Source organism: Apiospora aurea (genome assembly GCF_038362705.1).
Source record: "Apiospora aurea strain CBS 24483 chromosome Unknown utg000004l_segment0_segment0, whole genome shotgun sequence".
Classification (NCBI taxonomy): domain Eukaryota; kingdom Fungi; phylum Ascomycota; class Sordariomycetes; order Amphisphaeriales; family Apiosporaceae; genus Apiospora; species Apiospora aurea.
In genome coordinates, this window is record NW_027117391.1 from 2,970,261 (window position 1) to 2,997,348 (window position 27,088).

A 27,088-nucleotide genomic window follows, 5' to 3' on the forward strand; every position below is an offset into this window, starting at 1 on the left:
CGTTTAGGGTTGGGATTATTCGGCGGGCTTTTGTTTGTTTTAGGGATATCCTCCTACGGTTTTCAAACAAGCATGGTATGCATACGAGATTTACATCCTCGACCATTTCTAGCTCTAATTATAATACCTAGTGCAACAAACACAGTATGAGAAATGACAAGTCCCGCTGCCAACCACGTTGTAACAGGAGACACATCTCACTTTTACCTCTCCTTATATCTTCACATCGACAACTGTCCTCGGCTTCTTCTCCCACAGCAACAGAGCGGCAGACACCCAAGTGGCGGCGCTGAAGTAGAGCATCGCGCGCATCTGGCTGTTGTACCCGTCGGCGAAGACCTGCCGCACCGCGTCGCGGGTGGCGTCCGGGAGGCCGTTGACGAACGACAGGGACTGGGCGACTTGCTGCATCTCCGTTGGGGTGAGGAGCAGCGGCAGGTGTGAGGCCAGGTGGTTGTTTAGGATCGTGGCACTAAATGGGAAGGAACATCCAGGCGGTTAGAAGACCACAGTAAGGAGAAATGGCCGGTATACAGAGACGTGAAACTTACCCAATAGCAAGACCAATCGTTCCCCCGAGGACACGGATCTGAGTAATAGCGCCCATGGTGACAGCTACGTTGGATCACGATTGTCAGTTTTTACGTAACTACCAAGAATATTGAACTCGTGGGACCCCCCGAATGTCTTACCTAAATCCTCCCGGTCCACGACCAGAGGCGCGTAAATGATTAACGAAATGAGCCCCATGCCGAACCCGAAGCCCATGAGGACCTCGTACCCGTAGAGGGCCGCGCCACTCTGGTAGGGTATGGAGCTGCAGAGCCCGATGCCCAGCATCTGCAGCGAGGCGGCGAACATGGCGAGGTAGAAGGGCGGCACCTTGAGCTTGGTCACCAGCTGGCCCGCGACGGCCGTGGCCACGGGCGAGGCGAGGAGCAAGGGCAGGAGGCGCACGCCGGCGTCGAAGGGGGAAACGCCGTCGACGGCTTGGATGCGTTGGGGGAGGTTGATTAGGACGGTCATGAAGGGCGGGCCGGTTAGGAAGCCGACTCTGTGTAGGGAAAAAGTCCTGGTATGAGTAGCAGCCCCTTACTTCATCCCGCCATCTCTCGGCGGACTCCTGGGGGTGGGTCATGACTTACAGCATCAAACCAGCGAAGATCCGCCGCTTCATTAAGCGCAACGGAAAGATGGGCTCCTGCACCCGGTGCGGCCGCCCGACGACGCGCTCCCAGAAGAGGAAGGTCACGAACAACACGGCGCCGACGACGAGGGCGGCCAGGATGGGCGCGCTGGCCCAGGGGTACCGCGACCCGGCCTCCTCGAAGCCGAAGACGACGAGCACGGTGGCGGCGAGGAGCAGCGCGGCGCCAAGAAGGTCGAGGCGCGCGAGCGAGGCACGGGAGAACTTGGCGCGGAGGTGCACGTAGGCCTCGGGGTGACCCTGGTTGGGGAAGTGCGTGGGCATGAGGAAGGCGATCATGGCGGTGGCGAGGGCGCCGGCGGGGGCACTGGGTATAGGGGGAACCAGTTGTGAGTCAAAGGGACAAGGGGAAAGGAAGGAAGGGTAAGTAAAAAGGGGCACAGAGGGAAGGAGAAAGGAGAAAGGCAAGAACTCACTTCAGGAGAAACACCCAGCGCCATGACCCGTGGTCGTTGATCAGGCCGCCGAGGATGGGACCCAGAACGGAGCTGACGACGGTCACCATGGCCACGGCCGCCAGGATATGGCCCCATTTCTCCGGACGGACCAGCTCGGGCTGGATGACGGTCACCATGGCGTAGATGCCCGAGGCGCCGATGCCCTGGAACGCGCGGAAGACGATGCTGTGTACCCGAACGTCAACTTCTGTTTGGAACCCTCGCCAACAGTATGCTGAAACAATGAGCGTCGAAACGCGAATACGTACAGTTGAGTCATGCCGGAGACGGAGCCGCACACGATGGAGAAGACGGTGAAGAAGGCCACGGCGACCAGGAGGAGGAACTTCCTGCCCAGGATGTCGCTGAACTTGGCATAGATGATCAAGAAACCTGGAGGCAAGCAAAGAAGCAGGACGGGGTTAGTCACAAGTCGTCGCAGGGACATGAGGAGAATGAGAGCTTAGTGCTTGCCGGTATAAGTGATGAGGTAGGAGGTGACGACCCAATCTCGCTGCTCAAAGCCGCCGAGAGCGTTCGTGATGGATACCAGCGAGGTACTGACGATGGTCGTTTCGAGGGTCGAGAGTAGCAGGGACAAACACAGCCTTTAGTCCGGATACATTACATTAGTTAGCTTCCAAGAAAATCGATGTCGCGACTCTCGGATGTAAGCCCCTTCTCTGCGGATCCCATAATTCCAGTTTGGCTCGGAGTGTGGTTATCTGGGGTATTTCGTTTTTATATGCAAGATCTAAGGAAACAAGAAGACACTCATACGCAGTTATCAATGTATATAACCTCCAGCCTTGAATATAGTTCCTCTGGCTCTGGACGTTGGGACCGCCGCCACCGCCGCCACCGCCGATACGGGCATCCGTAGTGGTGTTGCCGTCTCCGGCATCTACCTCCAATGGTGCCAGAACCGGACGAGTGCCACCATCCGGAGTCGGTTCCGCTGCATTACCGGGGGTCGATATGCTCCTCCTCGGTGCTGTTCTTGCCTCTGGTGACATTTGATCGCGCATATTACAAGTGCGCTGGCGGTGGAAAAGAAAGCAATGCGGATTGGAAATAAGACGTTAGACTATGGATCTTCATCTTTATGTGACACAGATCGATCATGTATTGAAATTGAGGCAACATGTCCTTTTTGTTTTTGCTAGATCCCCTTGTTCATCCTAAAGGATCGATGCAACCTCGCTTATGCAGCGTGCTAGAATTTGATAGGTATAGGCTACTGGTAGTTCATGGTAAGGACACTGAGAACCAGGACTTAACACGACAGCACCCTGGTACAGCTGAAAAAACCCCCAAACGGTTGAAAAGAGACTACGCGCCTAAGCTTCACCTATGGGGGCTTTCCCAAAGCTCCAAGAAATTGCCAGTCAAGTCACAGGAGTATACTACGAGACGAAGCGCCGCGCTACGTACGATTGCTTTCTCCCGGCAACGCTCCCGCGTCACATCGCAATGTCCACTGTACTCCACGTGGCCCCTTCTGGTCAACGGTCTGCGCGGAACTAGAACTGCCAGGGGAAAAACCTGGGTGCTGGTGCTGTCTTGGGAACACACGGGTTGCACAGGGGCCCCCCCAGCGAGTTGCGCGCTAGGTTCTAGTTGCCGTTCGAACAAATCGAGGGAAAAAGTTGACGTGTGTGGTGGCTGCGTGTGTGTCCTTGCGACCATCCATGGTATGGCAGTGCCGCTATGAGATCTAGGTAGGCTACCCCGGCTCTATGATAGGGATGAATAGGAGTGGGATGGAGTGTCCTCGAGTCCACGAGGCTTATTAGATGGCAGAGCTGACAGCGCTGAAGGCGGCTTGTTCCGAGGAGGGATTCGAGGGATATTAAACGACGGACCAGAACAAGACCGGCCATACTTTTCTCGAGCGCATTACCTCCGTTGACATGCGACCACGACCGAGTCCACATTTCGCGACACGCATCACTGATCTGCCTCTATGCGATGGGAAGACATTCATGCTTGTTTATACAATCTCCAGCCATCGGTTACTTTAGGCCGGGCAATCGTCATAAGATAAACGCATGCTATTCGTCAGACATGGGAAGTTGGCATGTTTGAGCGGATAACATCTTTTTTTTTCTTTTTTTTCTTTCTTTCCCCTCCAGGGTTGGAGTGATCGAGGGTCGCAGCAGAAAGGGGATGCCGGCCAACCTAGTTGGTTGATTGATCTCCTTCTGGGATCATTCCTTCTGGAACGTCTGCTTGAGACGCGACAGCCCGCCGACGCCGCCCCCCTCCAGGCCACATCCGGCTGCTGCTACTACAGTACATGAAATCCTGGATGTAACCAAACTAAATTTAGAGCCCTCTTTATAGAGGATCGGTTACATCTTGTTCGAGCCAAAATTCCCAACGCACGGGAAGATCGATTGATCTATGTGTATAGTGCAACGACAAACAGACACGGCCATAAGTGGTTTGGGTGTAAATCACATGTACTTAGCCTTGGAACAACAGGATGTCGTGTTGTTGCACGATGTAGGAACAGGGTTTCGTAGGTTCGGGATTGGCTTCAACAATGACTTTACCTGATGGGCGTTGGAAAGAGCGGAAAAAAAAGAAAGTTAAGAGATGCATCCCGTCTAATAATAAACACCACACCTAGGATTGCAAGGAGCTGAAATGAACTGGGCTGCAATGCGAAGCAGCAAGCACGAGAAAGGCTGCATCCCACCATGCATAGTCGATGTTGATGGGTGGGGCGCCTGGCCTAGCCACTCGGCGATGCAACTGGACTGCGGGGCTGGCTGGGATCCCCGTTCGTCGCTTGGGACGCCTCCTGAGTCCTCCTGAACGGACGAGCTCGCTCCTGGTAGGTGTCCAGTGTCGTCGAGGACTCCCATCCAGTATCCAGTTGCGGCGAGTAATGAACGTCGGTATTCTTCGACTTCAAGAATCTGGGTAGATCGGGCTTAGACGAACGGCTCCTTGCACTGCAACTGCTACATACAATGGAATTCTCAAGCATGCACCCCGAGAAGAAAGACGTCCCGTTCTCGAGGGCATAAAGCCCATGTGTATCATCCATCCGGATCAACAAAACCTTGCGCCATGTGGAACGTCACTCTAGTAAAGGCAGTTCATGGTAACCACCACTGAAGCTCCCTTGGCAAAGCCAGGGCAGCAAAAACACAACAGCAACATATATGCGCCTGCTGACTTATTGCTGATATACAAGTATGTACGCGATTGACATTGACACAGGCAGCATGGGACAAACAAGACGCTTGGATGTATGTATGATGGAGACCCCACTGCCACCGCTCTCCATATTAGCAGAGGCACAGTCGGCATGCGATGGGACAGGCATAAGGGCCAGTGAGAAGCCGAGATTCGAGAACCAACATCGGACAGGCAGGGGCGTGGAAGAGAGAGAGAGAGATGGAGACACGGAGAGAAATGGGTGTGTGAGAGCTGAGAGATAGGCTAGGGAAAAGAGGGGGCCGCTGGCACGCACTGGAGAGAGAGAGAGGCAGAAGGGGGGGTTCGGGGGTTCTGACTCTCTGAGGGAGGTTTGGTTCTCAGTTTCTAGCATGGGAGTCTATCGATTCAATCCATCGGCCCCCTCCCAGTACCTCCCCTCGCCGAGTCAATCAATCAGATCCAGCAACCGCCAAAAACCCAGCCGCATTCTAGCTCCCCTTATTATTAAACTTCCTTGGGCTCAAATACCCTCCTCTCACTCCTGGCCAAAACCGCTAACCTAGGTGGTAGTAGTAGACAGACAGAGAGAGACAGATAGACGTGCACACACACGCGTAACTACACATAGCATTCATTGACTGTGAAGCCATTCCGCGTGGAATCTTCTCTTATTCCCTTCATATCTTCCTCGTTTCCTCTCTCTCACTCTCTTACTCTCTCCTACCAGCTAGAAAGAATCCTTTTTTTTCCCCTTCTTCTTTCTTTGGTTGCCTTGTCTTGCCTGGGAGGGGAACGACGCAGCCTAACCTTGGTACTGTACAAATTCCGTAACACAGCTTGGAACGGATAAGCCAGCCGACCCGGCCCCGACAATTTACAGTGGGCAACACAACACAACGCAACGCAACGCAACGCAACCTCGCAAGTCCAGCCCAAGTCCAGTGTCCAGTCTTTACTTGACAGCAACTGTACCAACTCAACCGCTGGCTTGCTGCTCGGCCTGCTACGCTGCAACAGAACGAAACAGCCGTTCGTTCGCTCACTCCAGCCCAAACCAGACTTCCCCAAGACAACTCCTGGGCACACACCACCACGCGCCCACACACAAAAGTCAACATTGGAAGACAAGACGAGAGACCCTTGATTCTCGGATTCAATACGCACACGCACTCTTCCCTCCCACTCCAGTGCATCAGCTCCTAGGCTCAGATCCCTCCCGAACCGACATCATTGCCTCACCCTCTCTCCCTCTCTCCTGACCTGGCCCTGCCGATCTTCACTGCAACATTTAGCTCCTACTCTCGGACGGGCACTTTCGCATCTTCTTTTCTCTCCCTCTCCTTTTTCTTGCTCCCATACGCCACCCCAAAACCTCCATAGATACCATTCCTCCAGACAGACAGTCCCTCACCAGATCAGCTTCTACCAAATACCAACCACACATTACCCCCCTCGATTTCCGACGAACAACAACAACCACTCCCCCCCAATTCGCCCGTTGCTTAGCAATCTGCCCCGTGCATCGTCGAGATGTCGTGGAAGCTTACCAAGAGTGAGTTCTTTTCCCCTACGCGCACTCACCTCGTTTTCTCGGGTCCTCTCCAGTCGAACAAACCGCCTGGTTGGCAATCGAGAAGAGGGGTTGCATGCCATGTCATGGGCGGTGCCACTTGGTGTGGACGACGAGCAGCGAGGGCAATGATATGATTGATTGATGGGATCTTTACTGACTTACGACTTGCCTACAGAGTTGAAGGAGACCCATCTGGGTCCCCTGTCCAATACCTTCTCTAGATCCCCTTCGACATCGACCATCACAGGCACCGATGAGAAGATGGCTGCACCGCCCACCAGCTCATCTACCCCCGCCCCCTGACAACGCTATCGGTAAGTGACAACAAGCGAATGCACCCGCAACAGCCTGTTCTGTGCAAGACACGCGTATTGACCTTGGGTTTTCTTCATTTCCGCAGCTGCATCCGAAGCAATGGCACAACAGCCCGTCATCAAGACACCGAAACCCGGTATCCTCGTCGTTACCCTCCACGAAGGCCAAAATTTCCAACTCCCCGAGCAACATCGCAGCGCTTTCAGCCAAGCAGCCCACCAAGGCTCCTTGTCATCCGGCGGTGCTCTTGCAGGCTCGGTGCGGCCAGGTTCTCGGGGCACCCCTGGCTCCTTTATCAACGGCAGGCCACAGACCTCAGGGGGCAACTTTGTCCCCTCCAACCATGGCAGAGTTTCTAGCAAATGGCTGCCATACGCGCTTCTGGATTTCGACAAGGTCCAAGTGTTCGTCAACTCCGTCTCCGGCAACCCCGAGAACCCTCTGTGGGCAGGCGACAACACACAATACAAGTTCGATGTGTCTCGAGTGACAGAGCTCGCCGTACATCTGTATATGAGAAACCCTACTGCCCCGCCGTCAGCGGGTCGGAGCCAGGATATCTTCATTGGTGTTGTCCGCATCAACCCGCGGTTCGACGAGAAGCAAGCTTTTGTGGAGGACCCCAAAGCCAGTAAGAAGGACCGCGAGAAGGCGGCAGCCGAGCATGCCAGCAAGGAGAAGTCTTTGGGCCAGGCTGGCGTTGACTGGGTAGATGTGCAGTACGGCACGGGTAAGCTCAAGATCGGTGTCCAGTACGTCGAGAACCGCGCCGGCAAGCTCAAGATCGAGGACTTCGACCTCCTTAAAGTCGTGGGCAAGGGCAGTTTCGGCAAAGTGATGCAGGTCCGCAAGAAAGATACGAACCGAATCTACGCGCTGAAGACGATCCGAAAGGCCCACATCATTTCGCGATCCGAAGTAGCACATACGTTGGCCGAACGTTCGGTGCTTGCGCAAATCAACAACCCCTTTATTGTGCCGCTCAAGTTCACCTTCCAGTCGCCGGAGAAGCTGTACTTCGTTCTGGCTTTCGTCAATGGCGGAGAGTTGTTCCACCACTTGCAAAAAGAGCAAAGGTTCGACGTGAACCGGGCGCGATTCTACACGGCCGAACTTCTGTGTGCCCTCGAATGTCTGCACGGTTTCAACGTCATTTACCGTGACTTGAAGCCGGAGAATATTCTGCTGGATTACCAAGGCCACATTGCCCTTTGCGATTTCGGCCTGTGCAAGCTGGATATGAAGGACGAAGACCGTACCAACACGTTCTGTGGCACGCCCGAGTACCTGGCACCTGAGCTGCTGATGGGTAACGGCTACAACAAGACGGTGGACTGGTGGACTCTGGGCGTCCTGCTCTACGAAATGCTTACGGGTCTGCCTCCTTTCTACGACGAGAACACAAATGAGATGTACAGGAAGATTCTTTCGGAGCCGCTACACTTCCCCGGCCCGGAGGTTGTGCCGCCGGCCGCCAAGGACCTTCTTACCAAGCTGCTCAACCGGGACCCCGAACACCGATTGGGAGCTGGTGGCAGTGCCGAGATCAAGGCCCACCCCTTCTTCCACGCCATCGACTGGCGCAAGCTGCTGCAGCGCAAATACGAGCCGACCTTCAAGCCCAGAGTGGTAAGTTCCGGCATTTTCCGAGCTTGTCGAAGAAGACTACTAATGTGCTGTTTCTCTTACAGACTGACGCGTTGGACGTGACCAACTTTGACGAAGACTTCACCCACGAGGCGCCGCAGGACTCGTTTGTGGATGGCCCGATGCTGTCGCAAACGATGCAGGATCAATTCCAAGGCTTCAGCTACAACCGACCGATTGCCGGGCTGGGGGATGCTGGTGGCAGTGTGAAGGACCCAAGTTTTGCTGGCAGTATCTCGGGTCGTTAAAGCATGATTTGGTGCATGTTACGTACGTACGGGGTATGGGGGAACAAGGACTTAGATGGATCAAGCTGGCGTATACGGCTTCTCAACTAGACAAGGCTGCCGTAGGGGCAGCCTTTCCAATCCCTGGAGAAGAAAAAAGTCTTCTCGGACATAAGTGAAATAAAAGAATGAATACAACAACAAGAAGCCATGATGAGTGGACGATATGGTGCCATTGCGATGGTTCTTCAGCTTGCGCCCGGTGTCTGCGGGCCATGAGGGTGGGGCAACAACTGCCCACCCGCTAACTCTCGCACGTTGTCTGGCTCCATATTGTGCCCGAAGTAAAACTTGGACGAACAGCGTCATTCGTCATTGGCAGGGACGGTCAAGGTAACAACAGGCAGAATTTGTTTTTGCATATCTCGAGTGCTCCTCGAGTCAAACCTCGGGGGGGAGCAGCTGGAATGGATTCTCGTCGATACCTCGGGATCGTGTCATTGGGCGACATGGCCGTGGATGAGCATGGGATAACGTCACCGCCTGCATTGCAGCAAAAGAGAGTATCAGTTGGCAGGGTGCGCGGGGTACCTGTGTGATTCGACGAGTGAGACAAAGCTAGGTTACGATTGACTGGAGTCTGTATGGTATGGGTGAGGCGTACTTTAGGCGGTGCGACAGCTTCCCACCCACCACCCAATCGCCCGACCCCTCACCCATCACCACTTTTGGCCGTGAGATCCGCCGACGTGATTAATATAAGTCCGTCCAGCCCCGTGGCCTTGCAACCGGACAAGTCAATCTCTGCTGCTTGCTTAATCATTCATTGCACTCCATCCATTTTCGGCCATACCAACCGAATTGACCGCAGAAGACATCGGATATAGGAGGTAAGTTGAAACCGGTCGGGCTCAATGCATCTTGCTTGGCCTTCTCCTTTGAGTGAATCAGTCGAGGGGCTGGTGGGTGGGGTGGGGGGCAGAAAGCAAGCGCTGCTGGGTGACGATGAGGCATTGGAAGCTTCTGACTTTCGGAAGCTTCACCCATCAGAGAGCGGAGAGCTCCTGCGTGCCTGTGCCTGTGCCTGTGCCTGTGCCTGTGCCTGTGCCTGTGTGCCTGTGCCTGTGTGCCTGCCTGCTTGCATGGACGGGCTGGAGGGAGCTGCCGGAGACTACGGAGCTTTTTCATGGGCTAAATAAGGTTCCAAGCTCTACTACGCACGACGCTCCATGCTCTCTTGAAGGAACAGCAAGGAGCTCTCTCTCTCTCTCTTTCTCTCTGCTACTTATTAAGCTCCCGTCTCCCCTCTCACGAAATCATCTGCCCACCCGGTCTCTCTCCTGCTTCTCCAGACCCAGACTCTTTGCTCTTCGGCAGACCTCACATACTGACACTCCATCCGTCTGCCTGGTGCAGTCCTTCTCCAGATATTCATATACCCCTCAGCTGTGCTCAATTGCCGACTACACACACACATCTCAAGATGGCGCCCGCAAACTCTTTGAAGGCATGGGCCGAGCTGGACGCTCACTTCCGCTCCGTCGGTTCCAACCTGAAGATGAAGGATGCCTTCGCCAAGGACCCCAAGCGTTTCGAGACTCTCTCCAAGACCTTCAAGAACACCCCCAGCAACACCGACATCCTCTTCGACTTCAGCAAGAACATCATCACCTCCGAGACTATTGATCTGCTGGTCAAGCTCGCCCAAGAGGCTGGTGTCGAGAAGAAGCGTGATGCCATGTTCGCCGGCGAGAAGATCAACTTCACTGAGGGTCGTGCTGTCTACCACACTGCCCTCCGCAATGTTGGCGGCTGGGACATGAAGGTCGAAGGCGCCGATGTCATGAACAACAAGGGCGGTGTCAACGAGGTCCTCAACCACATGAAGGAGTTCTCCGAGCAGGTCCGCAGCGGTGAGTGGAAGGGCTTCACCGGCAAGAAGCTGACCAACATCGTCAACATTGGTATTGGCGGTTCCGACCTGTAAGTTTGTGCTTGTTCTTTATCCATGTAGCCCCCACGCTCTCTGTCGTATAATAGACAAGCAGCTGACAGCTAGCCAGTGGCCCCGTCATGGTCACCGAGGCCCTGAAGCACTACGGTGCCGACGACATGACCCTCCACTTCGTGTCCAACATTGATGGTACCCACATGGCCGAGGCTCTCAAGGCATCTGACCCTGAGACCACCCTCTTCCTGGTCGCCTCCAAGACCTTCACCACGGCCGAGACCTGCACCAACGCCAACACGGCCAAGACCTGGTTCCTCGAGAAGACCGGCAACAAGGGCGACATCGCCAAGCATTTCGTGGCCCTGTCCACCAACGAGTCGGAGGTCACCAAGTTCGGCATTGACGCCAAGAACATGTTCGGCTTCGAGAGCTGGGTCGGTGGCCGTTACTCTGTCTGGAGTGCCATTGGCCTGAGTGTCGCCCTTTATATCGGCTACGACAACTTCCACAAGTTCCTGGCGGGTGCACACGAGATGGACAAGCACTTCCGCGAGACCCCTCTCAAGGACAACATCCCCGTTCTCGGTGGTCTCCTGAGTGTCTGGTACAGCGACTTCTTCGCCTGCCAGACCCACCTGGTCGCTCCCTTCGACCAGTACCTCCACCGATTCCCGGCCTACCTCCAGCAGCTCTCCATGGAGTCTAACGGCAAGACCATCACCTCCGATGGCTCGGCCGCCAAGTACACCACCGGCCCCATCCTCTTCGGCGAGCCTTGCACCAACGCCCAGCACTCCTTCTTCCAGCTCGTCCACCAAGGCACCAAGCTGATCCCTACCGACTTCATTCTCGCTGCCAAGAGCCACAACCCCATCACCGACAACCTCCACCAAAAGATGTTGGCCTCCAACTACTTCGCCCAGGCTGAGGCTCTCATGATTGGCAAGTCCGCTGAGGAGCTCAAGGATGAAAAGACCCCCGAGCAGCTGGTGCCCCACAAGGTCTTCCTGGGTAACCGCCCCACTACCAGCATCCTTGTCGGCGGCCACATCGGACCTGCGGAGCTTGGTGCCCTGATTGCCTACTACGAGCACCTCACCTTCACCGAGGGTGCCATCTGGGACATCAACAGCTTCGACCAGTGGGGTGTTGAGCTGGGCAAAGTCCTGGCCAAGAAGATCCTCACTGAGCTTGACCAGGATGGCAAGGGTGAGCACGACGGCAGCACCGGTGGTCTGATTGGCGCCTTCAAGAAGTATGCCTCCCTGTGAACCAACCTTGACTACGACGACTACCAAGCATCGAAGGCGATGCTATAAATAAATGCAGAAAAAGGAACTTAATGTACGGAAAGGAAAGGAATATCACGAATCATGACGAACTGGCGTATCAACACAGACGCGCTTTTCAACTACCCCAAACTGGTTTTGTAGTTGTTTATCACAAATAGACCGCATTGTTATATCACGACTTATGTCTTGTGTCTGTTTACTCGCAGGACGGGGCCTATGCACGTGAGGCGTGGTGTAAACATGTACGTGAAACCACGGGGCAACGATTGAAGATACCTAACCACGCCATCCCTCTAGATTTTGCCCTTCCTTGACCTATGCCTCCTTCCTTTGTCCTCCTTCGACCTACCTTTATTCCTTTTACTGCTGTTACTCTTCTTCTTTCGTTTCATCTTTTCGTCACTGTCCGAATTACTCGAGGACCCACTATCGCTATGATCGTCTTGATCTGACGAATCCGCCGGGAAATATGACCCAGTCTCGGTGCTGCCATCGTTGTCCGATGACGACGAGTCCGATGAGAACTTGTGATTACCTCCGAGCCACTTCAGATGTTGCCGCTGTTGGTTCCGGTTGGTGTCCTGGAGCTCATAGTCCCAGCGTACCTGGTCCCGTTTGGCATTGTTGGACTCATCGCTGCGGCCGTGCGCCAGATAGAGATACTCGTCGAATTGCATCGACGTCCCCGCGATGGTCTCGAAGTGTTTCTTCGTGATGACGGGCCGTATTACAGGTGGCGGTATATGTTGCTCCCTATCGCCGATACTTTTCTTCTCAGCATTGCTGGCCTTTTTGGCATCGAACTCGGCAAGCGCAACAGCCGTCTGGAAGGCGTTTCGGATCTGGCGGCCATTCCAGGATAGCTTCTGCCACTCGCGTTTGGCGAACTTCAGGATTTTGTCCTTCTGCACCTCGATGGGCTGTTCCCCATACTCGCGGCGCTTCTTGTTCAGCTCGTCGAGCCGCCGCAAGTTCACGTTCCAAATCGCAACGGTTTGTTTGCGGTCAAGCTTCGGATAGTACAGCGTCAAGTGGAGACGAGAACGAAAGGCGTCGTCAAAGGAGCCGACTCGATTGGTAGTCAGGAACAGAATTCCTTGGTAGTACTCGAGAATCCTCAAAAAGACTAGGGATATCGTTAGGTATTCAGCATGATCGGTAGAGGACTAACCGGTGGATAAGTTTTATGGGAGCGGGTGGCTGCAGAGCTACGTACCAGAGACCAATCCGGTCCGTTTTAGGTCCTCCTTCTACTTGATGTGAGTACATGGAAGTAAGATTCGTAAACAGGTTCACTTACACTTCGTTTAGCGAGGAAGACGTCAGCCTCGTCAAGAAGCACGACACAGCCCCAATGGTGCGCTAGAGTAAAGAGCTTCTCCAGGCTTCGCTCAACCTCGGCGGGCTCGTATCCAATATCCCCTGTGGTTGAAATAAGCGTCCAATCCTGCCACGAATCTGCTGCCAAAAGCTTACCGCATGTGATAGGAAGTAATGGGCGTTGCGTAAAGGCTGCCACACACTCTGCAAGGGTATCAGACTGGAACGTAACAGGGATGTGAGTACGATAGTATGCCAAGCTCACCTGCCGTTGAAGTCTTGCCCACACCTGGCTCGCCGTGCAAGAGTACAACGCACCCGTTTCCTATGGGTATGTGAGTCATTAAAGTCCAGGAACAGCAACGAGTAGCACATGCCTACCCTTCCCGCGAACAATATCAACTTCCGCCGCTCGCCTCACGCGAGCAGTCGACTGCGAGCGACCTATGTGGGTTTCCACGACGGCTTCGACCATATCCTTAAGGCCAGAGGGCAGAATCAGGTCGTCCCAGTTACCCAGATTAACAGCAGGCCGCACAAGGCTTAAATCGAGAGATACTTTGCACCTCGGTCAGCTAAGTACAAACATGCATGGGGGTAATAATGAGAGCACTCACCCCATTTGCGTGATCGAAGAGCATAGGCATATACCGTTCCGGGTAAGAGGCAAAGGTAATCGTCTCTGCTCATCGCATCCGTGATCTTCTCGATAGCATCAGGCGTGTCCAAAGACACAGACGGATAGCTGCCGAGATTGCCGTTGAGATCGACTGTGGCCTTCTCAGTCAACTTCTGTTGATGACGTTGATACCAATCGAAGCTTTTGACTGCCTGGAAGTAATTGGAACCCGATCTGAAGTTACCGGTAATTTCTACATGGATCTGCCTATCTTTTGTGTCTACATTCAGATACCCATCAGCGTCGGGTAGAGAAGGCTGGGGCTGGAGACCAGGAAAGGTTGTGTAGGCTAGTTTGAGGTCGATCACCACGGGGGTGTTGATCTTTGTGAGGGTGTCAGTACATTCAGTGGGAGTTTGTCGTCCATGATCATATCAGTGGGTCATGCGAGAGGGGAAAAACCACTCACCTTTTCTTTCGTCTGTCCTACTGTAAGCCCTTCATACAATCTATGAGATGCCTCGGATACTTGGACGAATGATCGGCCTCGTCTGTTCAAGAACTCGAGTATGGCCGTCGCGCCAGGACCAGACGGGCCTGCCCCCAATGGCTTTTCGGGATCAGGTGCATATGCCAAAGGGTAAGCAAGGAGACTGAGGATCTCCTTCTCTCCGTCGTAGGGGTGGAACGTGATGGGATCGCAAACACAGTCGTAGCGCATTCCGTTGAAGTCCAGGTAATACCGCACGACTCGCAACGGATGGTAGAGTTCGAGCGCCCTCGAGCTGGTTTTCTTCGGGTCTTGGATGGGCAGCCCGCCCATGACCGCGGCGATCCTGTAGGCTTGCGGTGTTCCGGTCCCTACTATCACCGGCTTTTTCTCATCTCCGTCGTCATCGCTTCCAATTTCTTGTTGTATGTTAGCCCCCGCCCAGGCACCTCCCAGCTCATGCCGTTTCGTAATCACTGAGCGGGGAATCTCTCGATTAAAAACTTCGACTTTTCTCCTGGACGGGGTGTATATCAGGTTTCCGGGTTTATACAGCATCCAGAGATCCTGGAATCGGATAGTTCTCAACTTCCCGGTTTGCGCATCCTCGTAACGCTGAAGCTGCTCGCCGAGGTGTTCTTCCATGAATGCTAGGAGGTATCGAAGCTGTGGGAGAAGATCATCTTCAAGGCTCAGGGGCTCGGTTGCAGCACCCGGGTTTTCACCATTGGCTCGATGGGACTGGAAACGAGTACGGTCTTCCTCGAGTGATCTTGCATTCTCTTCAATCAGATGGCGGTGCTGTATGAGCCATCGAAAGGGCTTGCAGAAACTAATAGTGCCATCATGGTCCTCCAGCTTGCTCATCCTCGAATCGCTCAACGGGTCTCCCCCTTGTATGACAGCGACAGCCAGATGCTCGAGGTAGTCTCTCATGACCCGAGAATGCATACAGAACTCGAGGATATCGGCAGATTCTGGGTTTGGGTTGCCAGTCCTTGGCGACACTGGATCAACTTGGGGCCGGGCCCAGCGCGCCTTGATGAATGGGTGTCCTTCCTCCGGACCGAAGCGCATATACCAAGCCGTCTGATCGAAATAGAGAAATTTGGCCGTGAGCTCAAACTCGGGGCCCGGAGTGTCGTAGAGGATTGGTGGATTTCTAGGCTTCTCAAAACTCGGATTGCCTCCGCTCTTCTTCGCCCATGTCTCCAAACCTTCGGTTCGTCCTCGAAGATTATCCACGAGTTTCGCTAGTTTCCTGACGGCCTCATCGGAGTTACCAGACTCTTTCACGATAGATCGCACTTCAGGGTCCATAATATGGCTTGAGCTTGGCCGCCGACTGCCAGATGCGGTCAATGAATCGTTCTCTTTGTTGCTGGTCTGGCTGTCCATCTCGGCAACAGGAGAATCCTTTTCTCCCTGAGATCAGGCCGCTGTTCTTGGTTTTGGTGGGTGAGATGGATGCGTGTTTGACTCCGCCTTCGCCTGTGGGCTGATGGCAACCACAGACGTGCAATGTTGGTCCGTTATCATGAACGGTCGTGGAGAGAGAAAACGATGGCTTGCAACTAAATATACTGGGCGCTCTAGGACTTTACTCAGAAGGAGTTAGGCAGATTTGAGCACGACGAGTCCTGTTCAAGGGTCGGGCGGAGTGCTAATAATAATGTGTGTGGTACACGGCCCGTCCCGACCCCATATACTGACTTACGATAATTGGTCAGACAGATAACCGCTCAACCGTTACAGAACCAACAAGCGCACCTGATTGGTGTCTCTGGGTCAATATGCAGAACGCCATGTTGCACCCGCTATTTGACCCCCTGGACATGCAAGTTGCAAGGCAAATCACACTGGATTGAGAGGAGGGGAAAGCGACAGGGGCTTGTCACAATGCCACGCAAGACACTGCAGTTCCTATGGCTGTGGGCATCAATCGATGCTGCCTGCTGTGTAGGAGCGAGCGGTATTCCAGATAGTAAATGTTCAAATCGTAGTCGTAACCTCTGGCTGATTGACCCAATCCTCGAGAGCTACCTCTTTTGCCACGGAAGCTGCGGTACTATGGCTTCCACCTCAGGGGACTCAACCCGGGCGCGGATCTTGACAATCCGCGGGGCAGAGTCCCTAGAGACCCATGGCGACGTGATCACGGGGGCGGAGATTGTTGAAACATCGTCACCCGAATTTGCGCCGGGATATGATCACTCCGGTGGCAGTGAGAATGTTTTCGAGTAAGCTGCGAAAAATCCAGATCCAGTCAGGGGTTTTGCGTGAACTAACTCGTTCGCTCCCAGACAGGATTACCATAAAGAGTCCCGCGAAAGACTCGAACAGTTCAAGAAGACCCTCGCCGCGTTCCAGCAGAACCTGATCGATCGAAAGGTAGACACGAGGTTCGGCATCACCATCAAGGATGCACAGGACTACACGTTGGACGATGTCCTGCAGATCGCGAGCACGGTCCAGGAGCGGAACAAGAAGCTCCATAATGTCAGCAAGTGTACTAGCGGCATCAAGAGGCTATTACGAGCCACAGGGCGCAACGCGTCGACGTTCAAGAAGCTCCTGGGCTTTGTGCCGAGTGACGCGTACGGCTCGGTGATATGTGGGGGGTTTACCATGATACTGGGAGTACGTATTGCCCCTTTGTCCCATTGGTAGACCGCCAAGAGACAAGCCATCGAGACTGAGAACGTGTGCAGGCCTTAGAGCGAGCCGAGTCACTGCGGGACAAGATGTGTAGCACGTTGGAGAAGATCCCCGACATTCTGAGGAGGCTGCACGGATGGCTTGACGTCCACCATGAGTCAGGACGCTTGAGATCCAGTGCCGATGCTGTGCTGGTAGCCATCTTCGTTTTGCTGGAGCTCATTGTCCGAGAATTGTCAGGGAGTACTACCAGTAAGATCAGGTGCCCTAGATGCCCCTGGTATTTGTTTGCTGACCCATACCTCCAGAGAAAATCATCAAAGCACCATTCAAAGGCGAGGCCTACGGGTCCACGATTGACGATGCCGTTGCAACCTTGGAGGCAAACGTGAAAGGATTCATCGACGAGGCCAGCCTTTGTGACGCACAAAGACTGAAGCAGTCTTCAGCAGAGGCCCGGCTGGAACAGGCTTCAATAAACGAAAAATTGAGAATGTTGACCAATAGCGCCGAGAAGGTATTGGGTAGGATCAGTGACAAGGGACTGCGTAAGTTGCCAAATTGGAAGCTGTCTGATCCGGATGCTGACCCGCATAAAGTTGACCCTGTCCAGGCTCAACTCAAGCTGCTACTAGATGCCACACCGGTTTCGGCACCTACTATATATAGAGCGAACACCCCGGGGCTTGGCCGGCCTTCTGTACCCAAAGATTGGAGCAAGCTGTCTCGAAGAGTCTGCAAGGTAGCGACCAGAGATCTCGTCGACTGCTTCCAAGATTTGGGTTGCAAGCCTAACCACGCCGAACAAAACCGCATCGCTTTCATCCTCGCATCCGAGGAGATGTGCGCATACTCGCGGAGCACCGTGTCGAAGCTGCTCGTTGCCGAACTGCAGAGTGACCGGAACGAGTACTTCACCCCGGCATCTTATGCCTCCACGGTACTTATCCGGGCCGTGCAGAAGATCGGGACTTTCCCTATCCTCTACCACTTCTGCGTACCGCGAGCAAGCGATCCTGATCCGAAGAGCGACCTGTTCACAGGTGGACGAGGCCTTCTAGCATCCCTGGCATCCCAGCTCTTGGGACATCTGAAAGGTACCCACGGAGCCGATCTGGACTTTTTGTCCACGAGATGGAACAAGTTCAACAACGCAATCGATGACCCGAACCGCCTGTTCCTCATCCTCGAAGAGCTCCTCAGGCGAGTGCCAAAATCGACCTGCGTGCATATCGTGATTGACGGGGTTTGGAAGGTCCAGGACGACAAAGACCAGGATGTCCTGGACGGGCTTCTGGGGCTTGTCAAGGACGAAGATCTCTTTGTCAAGATCTTGGTTACGAGCCCCTTTTCCTTGGACATCCTGGACTCGCTGGAAAAGGAAGAGGCTAAACAACGGAAGCGGGCCAAGAAGGCGAAGGCGACGGCTCCACCGGAAAGTAGCTTATTGACTCTGTATGTGCCGGAACGCGTGGATAGCGGCCATCATGATTTTAATACCAGCTGGGTGGAAGAGGAGTTAAACGAGGTTATTCGGGGACGTTCCGATTCATCGCACTCATATTCAGGCTTTGAGGCCAAGCGGAAGAGTAGGAGGAAGCAAAAGTCAAAGAAAAAGAAGAGAAGGGAGTATACATCATCGCAAAGCGACACCGGTAGTTCGGATAGTGACGATACTGCGGATTCAGGATATGCATAAAGCGGGTATGTTCTTGAAGATTTCATATTATAGTACAATATCTGGACTGCAACGCAACATCTATTAGACTACCGTGAGGAGTAGGAGTGCTCGTGAAGCGGTGGAGATTGACTAACCGTTGGCCAAAACCAGTTTATCCTACGACAGAAGTTTAACCTGAGTCCTCTGATCCTGCATTGAGCTGAGTGCTGTAAATGTTATGCGCTAGGCAAGACCGGGCTCCGTAAAGGCTGCGCTTTACGCCTTAGGCCCGAGCCCTCTTCGTATTGTGTGGGAGGTGCATCATGTACTACGTTCTCTCGCACTCTTGCCGCGAGGGAGGTCTTATAAATCCCAGCCGACATGTGGACGCAGTGGACCAAGACAGGGCGCGCGGATTCTGCCCTTGAGGTACGAAAGGCGAGAAGCGGACTAGACATCCTACCTTGGAGCTGGCAGGCGTTATTCCCGTGCTGAACTTTGTTGGAATGTTTATCTCCTTCACATCACTTTTTGGACGAGCCAAAGCCACCGGCAAAACCCATCATGGCCATCATATCGTCCTCGTCGTGCTCTCCATCGATACGGACATCTTCACCATACTCCATCTTGACGTCTTTGCTCTTCTCGCGCTCGAGTCGGACCTTCTCGGCAGCCTCCCTGCGCTTGAGACGCTTGGCCTCGCGCTCCTTGTCGTCTTCGACCTTCTGGATCTCGAGGCGCTCCTTTAGGCTGGTGGTAGCGTTTGTTTTTTCCTGTTGTAACATCTCCCAGAGCATTTCGATGCGCTCGTGGACCTCAGCGGCCGAGGCCTGGCGCACGTGGCCCGTCTCGCCGATGGCGCGCAGATGCTGCATCGAGTTGATGTGGTCGAGCCATTGCAAGTTGTCCTTGAAGGTGAGGTCACAGGGCTCGCAGTAGAGACCCGCGCCCTTGCCGCGCTTGCCGACGCCCGCGCCGCCGGGCACCAGCATCGTCTTGCCCACCTGCGCCGAGAAGTCGGTGGCGCGCGACCGCGCCGATGTCAGAGACTCGTCGCCCGTCATCGGCTTGTAGTATTTCTTGCCTTCCAGTTTCGCCTCGTATCGCTTCTTCGACTCCTCGCGCTCCTCGGTTTCGCGGGCCTTGGCCTTCGCGGCGTACTTGTCGAGGTCCCAGTCCTCCCGGAAGGTGTCGCTGGCCTTGCCGGTGCCATAGGCAGAACCTTTGTTGGACGCCATCCTGGTTTGGTAGATGGAAAGTTGCACAAGCTGTGGAAGAGCTTGATACAATCGGAAGTAGTAAAACTGGTGTGCTGGCGTGGACGGGAAACAGACGACGTTTCGAGGAAATGCAGACGCGATTCCGGGGTTGAAGTTCAATTAGTGACGCGCGACAGGGAGTCGACGGATAGCTGGAATTGAATCAAAACTGGAACCACTTGAAGGCGATAAGCTTCAAGCATGTGCTTATCGACCCAGTCTTTTGAAGCTACCCCGCCATCCATTCGCTGTCCTTCCAAAATATTTCTTGTCGCAAAGGAACGAAGTTTGCTTGCGCCCAGGTTCAGACACGGAATCTGCATTGTCGGTAATCATTTAACGGCCAGGGTCCAGATACTCAAAATGCTGTACCTAGTTGGTTTAGGTCTCTCGGATGAGACCGACATCACCGTCAAGGGCCTGGAGATCGTCAAGAAGGCGTCCCGTGTCTACCTGGAGGCGTACACTAGCATTCTGCTCGTAGACCAATCTATACTGGTAATGACTCCTGTGCCTGATTTGAAGTTCTTGTCTACGACAGAATGGATGGACCGGACAGCTGAAATCTAACTGCTCCAGTAGGAGTCTTACTATGGCCGCTCCATCATAGTGGCCGATCGCGAGACGGTAGAGTTCGACAGCAACGATCCATCCGAAAGTAACGAGCTCCTACGTTACGCCGCAACCGAAGATGTCGCTCTGCTCGTAGTGGGCGACCCGTTCGGAGCCACGACGCACGCCGACCTCGTGCTGCGAGCCCGCCATCTCGGCATCCCCGTGAGCACGGTTCCCAACGCGTCCATCATGAGCGGTATCGGGGCGTGCGGCCTGCAGCTGTACAACTTCGGGCAGACGGTCAGCATGGTCTTTTTCACGGACAACTGGCGGCCGGCCTCTTTCTACGACCGGGTGCGGGAGAACCGCCAGATCGGCCTGCACACGCTGCTGCTGCTCGACATCAAGGTCAAGGAGCAGACCATCGAAAACATGATGCGCGGCAACAAGGTCTTCGAGCCCCCGCGCTACATGACCGTGGGCCAGTGCGCGCGCCAGATGCTCGAGATCGAGGAGGAGAAGGGCGAGGGCGTCTACGGGCCCGACAGCCTGGCCATCGGGGCCGCGCGCGTCGGCGGCCGCAACGAGAAGTTCGTCGCCGGCACGCTCAAGGAGCTCTGCGACTCCGACGACGCGCTGGGCCCGCCGCTGCACAGTATGGTGCTGCTGGGCCGGCGGGCGCACGAGCTGGAGCGGGACTTCGCCCGGGGCTTCGCGGTCGACAAGGAGACGTGGGACGCGTTGTGGGCGAGGGATTACGGCAAGCAGGATGCGCCTGCGGCTCCGCAGACTGACGACAACGCCGAGGAGAAAGAAGATGCTAAAGTGCAAGCTAGTCTGTAAGCCAAAAGTGCGCGCAAAAAACTGCATAAATGTTGATTACGTACATACCCATATCGAGGACAAATTGGGCACCTATTACTTGTACGATGTGATTTCCAATCTCGCTTTCTCGGAGCGAAGCAAAACAACCGTTTGTATATTTAGACGATCTTTATTCAACCTCAAGGCTATCACGTTTCCTCAAACCCCCTGCCCCGGCACACGAATCGGTTCCTTAAACTACTAGTCTCTCATCATAGGTCTTCATCTCTACTTAAGCATAATGCAACTCGTCGGTGTGGTTTTGGGGAGTCATTGGAAGCTACTTGCCTGCCCGTGTTTTGTAGTTTTGAAGTGGCAGGCGCGGGCAGACAACAAAACATGGGTTGGTGTCATGACGAATGATACCTGGACGCTGACAGTTTCTAGAAAGTATTGGTCGAAACATGAATTGAGTTCGGGTCTGTAACAGTATCATCAAATTATTGAACCGACCGAATCCCAGTCAGCGCTCTTCGTCCTGTGTGGTACACGGCCAAATGACCATATTGCATGTAGGCGTCAAGGTTCAGGTATGACGTAACCTTCATTCTGCTATGTTGCCATTTCTTTCAAACGATGTTTTCAAATGTCAGGTGGTGATAGGCAGGGCACACCCGTCTCATGCATGGGCCTTAGGTAAAATACATGTAGGTAATAGGCAGGAGTCATTCCTTACATGTATCAATCTTCTCGATTTCTACAACTGTATCAGGAAGGGGCAAGATTGACATGAGAGGCGGTAGGAGGATTCGGAGCTCACCCCGCTATTCGGCATATGCAAGTACGCTGCCTATGTACCTGCCCTGCAGCTGCCGTGAAATGCAACCAAACCAGGATCCACCAATCAATAATACATCAATTCATTCATCAAGACCGCCTCGAGTACCTCCAAGTAAAGCTCACGTAAGAGAAGAAAATCACATCGGATTTCGGGAATGGAAACTGGACATTTTGGGGCGAGCTGCCCCATGCTATGGATGTCATAGGTACATGTAGGTATCTCTCACTTTCCGAAAGAGATCGAAGGCTGCCTGCCAATTGAGTGTTGATGCGATATGCCTCAGCTTCCTGCCTCCCCACTTTCCATGTGTTATCGCTTCGGAGACATCAGAAGAAGGTTAATTGGGTAGCAACGGCCCGGCATCACCTGCATCTGCATTTCCCAAAAACCACCTGACGGCCGTCTCTGCCTCCACTGGGCTCCTCGGAACCTAGGAGCTCGGTCAATCCCAGCCAATCCCAGTCAGCTTCAGGATAGAACGAACTGAACAAACGCACGCTCTGGTCCGGGTGTGAATGGACAGCCACCACATTGGGACGTCGCTGCAGTCATCGATCGTGTATGAGAAAGTCTGATTCCCGATTTCACTTTCCCAACCTCAAATCCCCGAGTCAACAAACGACGAGCCATTTCTCCCCAGGCACAGCATTTGACCTTTCTCCGCTATCAGGTGCAGCACAGCAATTGAGACCTGCCACCATTGGCGCGGTGACCGTTACTTGAGATATTTAGGTTCCGCCAAGCTGAAATCCACCAGACCGTCAGCACTTCGTTCAGAGATCCCCCATCACCACCAACTTCTTCATCGCAACCTTGAACAATCGAGCATGCATGCCACTGCCTCTCACTCTTCACCATGGTAAGCCGTCTTGTACGCTCGTCATGAAGCCGACATCGCCTACTCACCTTTTCCTTGCAGAATTCGGCTTGGGAAGTTCGTGACCAGGCCGATCAGGCCGAGGACTACTACAACCATCCTCTCCGCACCAAGGCCAAGGAGCTGGAAGATGAGAACCTCCAGCTGAAGCGTATCCTGCGCAAGAACGGCATCACCTGGCCCAACAAGTATGGCATCCATCAGACTGTGTCTCGCAAGCGCACCCGCAGCTCCACCACAAACACCTCGATTCCCTATCTGCCACCTGAGATCATGTTGAAGATTCTCTCGTATGCCCTCACCAGCAATCCCCCATCATCGACCCTTTGGGTAAGATCAAGAAGGAACATCTGACCCCCGAGGAAAAGAATCGACCTAACCAGATTGCCATTCATTTTCTCGCCACATGCCGAGCCTATTATGAAGAGGGGAAGAAGATGCTGTGGACCCAGAACACATTCACCTTTACCTCGGTCCAATCCGTCAAGTTGTTCTCCGAGGTTGATGCCTCGTACCGAAGTCTCGTGAAGCAGGCCAATCTGCGCATCATCGCCAGATTCTACGATGACGAGGACCGGCCTCATCGTCTCCCGAGAGACCACCACCCGCAGATTCACGGGCGACCGAGACTCAGAGTTCAGCGAAGAGCCAAAGAACCGACTCTGGCACGCCGAGGCTTCCGATCTTACGCCTGGTACCAGCTTGTGGACTTCCTCGAGGCACTCTTGCCCCCTCACATTCCTGGCCATGACCACACTGTCCCGCGCGCTAGGCTGATGCCGAATCTTGAAGTCATGCGCATCGACCTTGTCAACTTCGGGGACGATATGTTTCAGTATCCCCCAGCCCAGCTGCACGATGTTGCATCTCACCAACTCGGCTGCTCTCTCAATGAACTGATTGTCACTGGTTTGCCGACGGACGACACCGGCTCACGGGCCGGCACAGAGCTGTCGGGCCTCCTCAAGGACGATGGTTTGTTGATCAACCACGCACCGACATTGGTCGCCCTGAAACAGGGCGGACTGCGTGTTTTGCAAGGAAATGAGTTCCGTAAGAAGGTGGTTCGATCTATGCGACCTGTTATGGGCGTACACCACCACCATCATGACGACCACCCTGACTACTTCGACGAGTTTCCTCCTGCACCCCCGGATGAGGGCGAGCCGCCGTATTCGCAGTACCTGTCCTGCCGTACCATTTGGAAACGGGTTCCAGAGTGGATTGAGCGACCGCACAAGCGAAACTGGATCTTATTCGATCGAGTCAGCGGTCTTCCGTGGGAGGAGGTCCAGGATGAGGCCCTGATGTTCGACTTCCTCGATGACACCGATGAAGAGGAGGGAATGATGTGCGAGAACTGTGGCGAGGTTCACCCAGGAGCCATTCTTCCCGACGAGCTCATGGACGATCTGTATGATGACGATATTTGATGTGTCTGCTAATGACAATGATGACTTTGATGAGCACGGAACCAAAAAGGGAACAGAGTTAGATTATACCAGCTACTAGCTTTGAGCATTTGCACGGAAGCAGCCAGGCGTTTCGGTGGTGGGATATTGGCGAGCCTTAGCGGATTGCGCGTCATACTTAAGAAGCAAGGCATGCGGAGCTAGGCATGTTGTATTTAGTCGCTTAATACTATGCAGCGAATAATAAGACATCTTTGCTTCCGATTTGGAGGGATGCGCAGAACCAAAAGTGCCAGTAAGATGGGTAAACGGCAGCCAACTGTGCCAAATGCCGTTGCGAAATCGCATCTACCCGTCTCTGGCTCAGATCGAAATGTGTCTGCCTCGAATATTATGCATCTTATTCATTTAGTTACCGTTCTTGAGTCGCAAAAGGCGAGTTTACACTGGTGGAAGCCGACCGAGACCCGAGGTGAATCTTTGATATGCTAGAAGCATCAAACCCAAAGTCTTAGCGCGAGCCGTGTGGCCGGATCACGATGGATGTCGGTACAGAGCAGCACAACTACCATGCGGCTATTTTGGTAGACTCGTTGCCCCGGTGGGCAAGCTGAGGCATGAAACCAGCTGCAGTTGCTTCGCATGATCCCAATTAGATCCGCCAGTTTGCCGTACCGTGACTCGTATCGATGCATTGCTTGATCAGGCGACAAGCAAGACTTTGTCTTGAATCGACGTTGCTGCTGCATCTGTTACGTTCCCACCAATGAGATCGGGGACTGTCATCCAATACATACAGGGAGCCCCTCATCCTACGGCTAGTAGCATACGGCTTTCTCAAGCGACTTCCGGGTAAATAGGTAGCCAGATCCTTGGGGGTGAGCTTCGGAGGTAGAATTGGGCCGGCTAATTGGCTGCTCGGCCTGCGATTGGATCGCGACGACCCTTTGTAAAATTTCCCGATGTTCAACAGGCCTTTGGATCGTCTGATCGGAGTTCCTGGGGCGAGAGAGCTCGCCAAGTCGGTTCATTTGGACCATCACGTAACGGGTTCCACGCTTCATGGCAGGCAAGAACATGCGATGGCACAAAGACAGCCCGCATGCGGGCATACATATATATATATAGCCGTCCAATGCCCTCTTGATGCGGGGAGCAGAGTCCGGCCATTGGTACAGTAACAACGAGGAACGGACACCACTCTGTCTGCGAAAGCCCACGGAACCTGGCCTCTGATCATCATCGTCCCCATGTTGCTCCCGCTTTTGAAGGCCGCCGCATTCGCGGCGGTGCTCGGCATCTCCACCGCCAAGCCGTTGTCGTCGCGACAGAAGCCGGAGCCGTGGGGCTTCTTCACCAACAACACCATCTACCAGACGACGGGCCGCGAGTCCATCACGTACCCGCGCTACGCGGCGCTCGGGGACGGCACCATCCTGGCCACGGCCTCGCTGTCGGGCCAGGGCGGGCCGGGGTACTTCCCCATCTTCGAGAGCACGGACGGCGGCGCCAGCTGGGCGCAGGTCTCCAACCTCACCGACGCGGTCAACGGGTGGGGCCTGAGCGCGCAGCCGGCCCTGGCGGAGCTGACGGAGGAGATGGGAGGGTACCCGGCCGGGACGATTTTGGGGTCGGGCAATAGTTGGAGCAATAACGGGACTCGGATTGATTTGTACGCCAGTACGGATCGGGCTCGGACTTGGGAGTTTGTTAGTCATATTGCTGAGGGGGGCCGGCCTAATACGACGAATGGGGCTGATCCTATCTGGGAGCCATATCTCATGTTAGTAACTCTTGTTTTCTTCTTGACATTGACACTCCACGAATGAGCATGATGACCGATCCTGGTCTTGATGTTGACACGCGCACAGGGTCTATGACCACCAGCTCGTCTGTTACTACTCAGACCAGCGCGACCCCTTACACGGGCAGAAACTGGCACACCAAACCTCGCCGGACCTCCGCACCTGGGGCCCCGTGGTGAACGACGTCGCGTACGACCTCTACGAGGCACGCCCCGGCATGACGGTGGTGGCGTACCTGCCGGACCCTGTAGACCAGTGGATCCTAGTGCACGAGCGGCCCATCGGCAACTCGTCGTCGCACGGCGTGCACTACCCGGTGTACTACGTCATGGCCGACAGCCCGCTCGAGTTCGGCCAGGCGGTGGGGCGGCCCATCGTGGTCAACAACCAGACCGCGCCCAACGCGAGCCCATACGTCGTCTGGAGCTCCGCAGGCGGCACGCCGTACGGGACCATCGTGGTGTCGGACGCGGACCGGCGCCAGGTGTACACGAACCGCTACGGCGGCGACCCGGACCGCTGGGAGGAGCACGGGACGCCCGCGGGGGCGGTCTACAGCCGCGCCATCCAGATCTTGGAAGGATACCCGGATCACCTGCTGATTTACGGGGGCGAGACGTTTGATGATATGGGGCTCGGGCTGCATACGCCGTTCTCGGCGACGGTGGTGGACTTGGAAGAGGTGCTGACGATGCCGGTGGATGGGTATGATGACTGAGGACGAGGGAAAGGGGGGGGGGGCACTAGTGGATTGGAGGGATAGATGTCACTTGAGTTGTGTCTCTGGGGATTTGGCCAAAGAAAAGGGGTAAACCCACCTATTCGAAACTTTCAAATTGGTTCATGATCGGCCAATGCCATGGCAGCTTTGACTTGAAAAAATACAGTTGAATCGTCGTTATGATATCCCTGAAATCTTATTTGCTAAAAGCTGGACCTTGGCACCCTCATCTCAGAATCATGAT

At 54.4% G+C, this 27,088-nt stretch overlaps 10 protein-coding genes across 10 annotated transcripts; 6 read left to right on the forward strand and 4 right to left on the reverse strand.

The window, feature by feature from the left end:
* Positions 1 to 213: 213 nt before the first annotated feature.
* PG986_005702 (major facilitator superfamily transporter) lies at positions 214 to 2,092 on the reverse strand (the record flags this gene model as incomplete). Its single annotated transcript, XM_066841924.1, has 6 exons — positions 214 to 472; positions 552 to 615; positions 693 to 1,054; positions 1,146 to 1,514; positions 1,624 to 1,830; positions 1,914 to 2,092. The coding sequence occupies 6 exons, from the start codon at positions 2,090 to 2,092 to the stop codon at positions 214 to 216; spliced, it is 1,440 nt and encodes a 479-aa protein (XP_066701786.1).
* Positions 2,093 to 2,107: 15 nt separating this feature from the next.
* PG986_005703 (uncharacterized protein) lies at positions 2,108 to 2,660 on the reverse strand (the record flags this gene model as incomplete). The annotated part of the gene is made up of 2 exons (XM_066841925.1): positions 2,108 to 2,252; positions 2,425 to 2,660. 2 exons carry the CDS (start codon positions 2,658 to 2,660, stop codon positions 2,108 to 2,110), a joined length of 381 nt encoding a protein of 126 aa, XP_066701787.1.
* Positions 2,661 to 6,805: 4,145 nt separating this feature from the next.
* PG986_005704 (serine/threonine-protein kinase gad8) lies at positions 6,806 to 8,601 on the forward strand (the record flags this gene model as incomplete). The annotated part of the gene is made up of 2 exons (XM_066841926.1): positions 6,806 to 8,335; positions 8,398 to 8,601. The coding sequence occupies 2 exons, from the start codon at positions 6,806 to 6,808 to the stop codon at positions 8,599 to 8,601; spliced, it is 1,734 nt and encodes a 577-aa protein (XP_066701788.1).
* Positions 8,602 to 10,063: 1,462 nt separating this feature from the next.
* PG986_005705 (Glucose-6-phosphate isomerase) lies at positions 10,064 to 11,802 on the forward strand (the record flags this gene model as incomplete). The annotated part of the gene is made up of 2 exons (XM_066841927.1): positions 10,064 to 10,563; positions 10,644 to 11,802. 2 exons carry the CDS (start codon positions 10,064 to 10,066, stop codon positions 11,800 to 11,802), a joined length of 1,659 nt encoding a protein of 552 aa, XP_066701789.1.
* A 200-nt stretch (positions 11,803 to 12,002) lies between these two features.
* Positions 12,003 to 15,650, reverse strand: PG986_005706 (uncharacterized protein; the record flags this gene model as incomplete). Its single annotated transcript, XM_066841928.1, has 8 exons — positions 12,003 to 12,037; positions 12,173 to 12,949; positions 13,040 to 13,073; positions 13,124 to 13,347; positions 13,409 to 13,468; positions 13,525 to 13,701; positions 13,761 to 14,145; positions 14,232 to 15,650. 8 exons carry the CDS (start codon positions 15,648 to 15,650, stop codon positions 12,003 to 12,005), a joined length of 3,111 nt encoding a protein of 1,036 aa, XP_066701790.1.
* Positions 15,651 to 16,322: 672 nt separating this feature from the next.
* PG986_005707 (uncharacterized protein) lies at positions 16,323 to 18,609 on the forward strand (the record flags this gene model as incomplete). The annotated part of the gene is made up of 4 exons (XM_066841929.1): positions 16,323 to 16,492; positions 16,556 to 16,892; positions 16,964 to 17,162; positions 17,219 to 18,609. 4 exons carry the CDS (start codon positions 16,323 to 16,325, stop codon positions 18,607 to 18,609), a joined length of 2,097 nt encoding a protein of 698 aa, XP_066701791.1.
* Positions 18,610 to 19,094: 485 nt separating this feature from the next.
* PG986_005708 (uncharacterized protein) lies at positions 19,095 to 19,808 on the reverse strand (the record flags this gene model as incomplete). Its single annotated transcript, XM_066841930.1, has 1 exon — positions 19,095 to 19,808. One exon carries the CDS (start codon positions 19,806 to 19,808, stop codon positions 19,095 to 19,097), a length of 714 nt encoding a protein of 237 aa, XP_066701792.1.
* Positions 19,809 to 20,192: 384 nt separating this feature from the next.
* Positions 20,193 to 21,227, forward strand: PG986_005709 (uncharacterized protein; the record flags this gene model as incomplete). The annotated part of the gene is made up of 2 exons (XM_066841931.1): positions 20,193 to 20,327; positions 20,412 to 21,227. The coding sequence occupies 2 exons, from the start codon at positions 20,193 to 20,195 to the stop codon at positions 21,225 to 21,227; spliced, it is 951 nt and encodes a 316-aa protein (XP_066701793.1).
* Positions 21,228 to 22,885: 1,658 nt separating this feature from the next.
* PG986_005710 (uncharacterized protein) lies at positions 22,886 to 24,339 on the forward strand (the record flags this gene model as incomplete). Its single annotated transcript, XM_066841932.1, has 3 exons — positions 22,886 to 22,888; positions 22,949 to 23,236; positions 23,290 to 24,339. The coding sequence occupies 3 exons, from the start codon at positions 22,886 to 22,888 to the stop codon at positions 24,337 to 24,339; spliced, it is 1,341 nt and encodes a 446-aa protein (XP_066701794.1).
* A 1,229-nt stretch (positions 24,340 to 25,568) lies between these two features.
* Positions 25,569 to 26,841, forward strand: PG986_005711 (uncharacterized protein; the record flags this gene model as incomplete). The annotated part of the gene is made up of 2 exons (XM_066841933.1): positions 25,569 to 26,101; positions 26,190 to 26,841. 2 exons carry the CDS (start codon positions 25,569 to 25,571, stop codon positions 26,839 to 26,841), a joined length of 1,185 nt encoding a protein of 394 aa, XP_066701795.1.
* Positions 26,842 to 27,088: the final 247 nt, after the last annotated feature.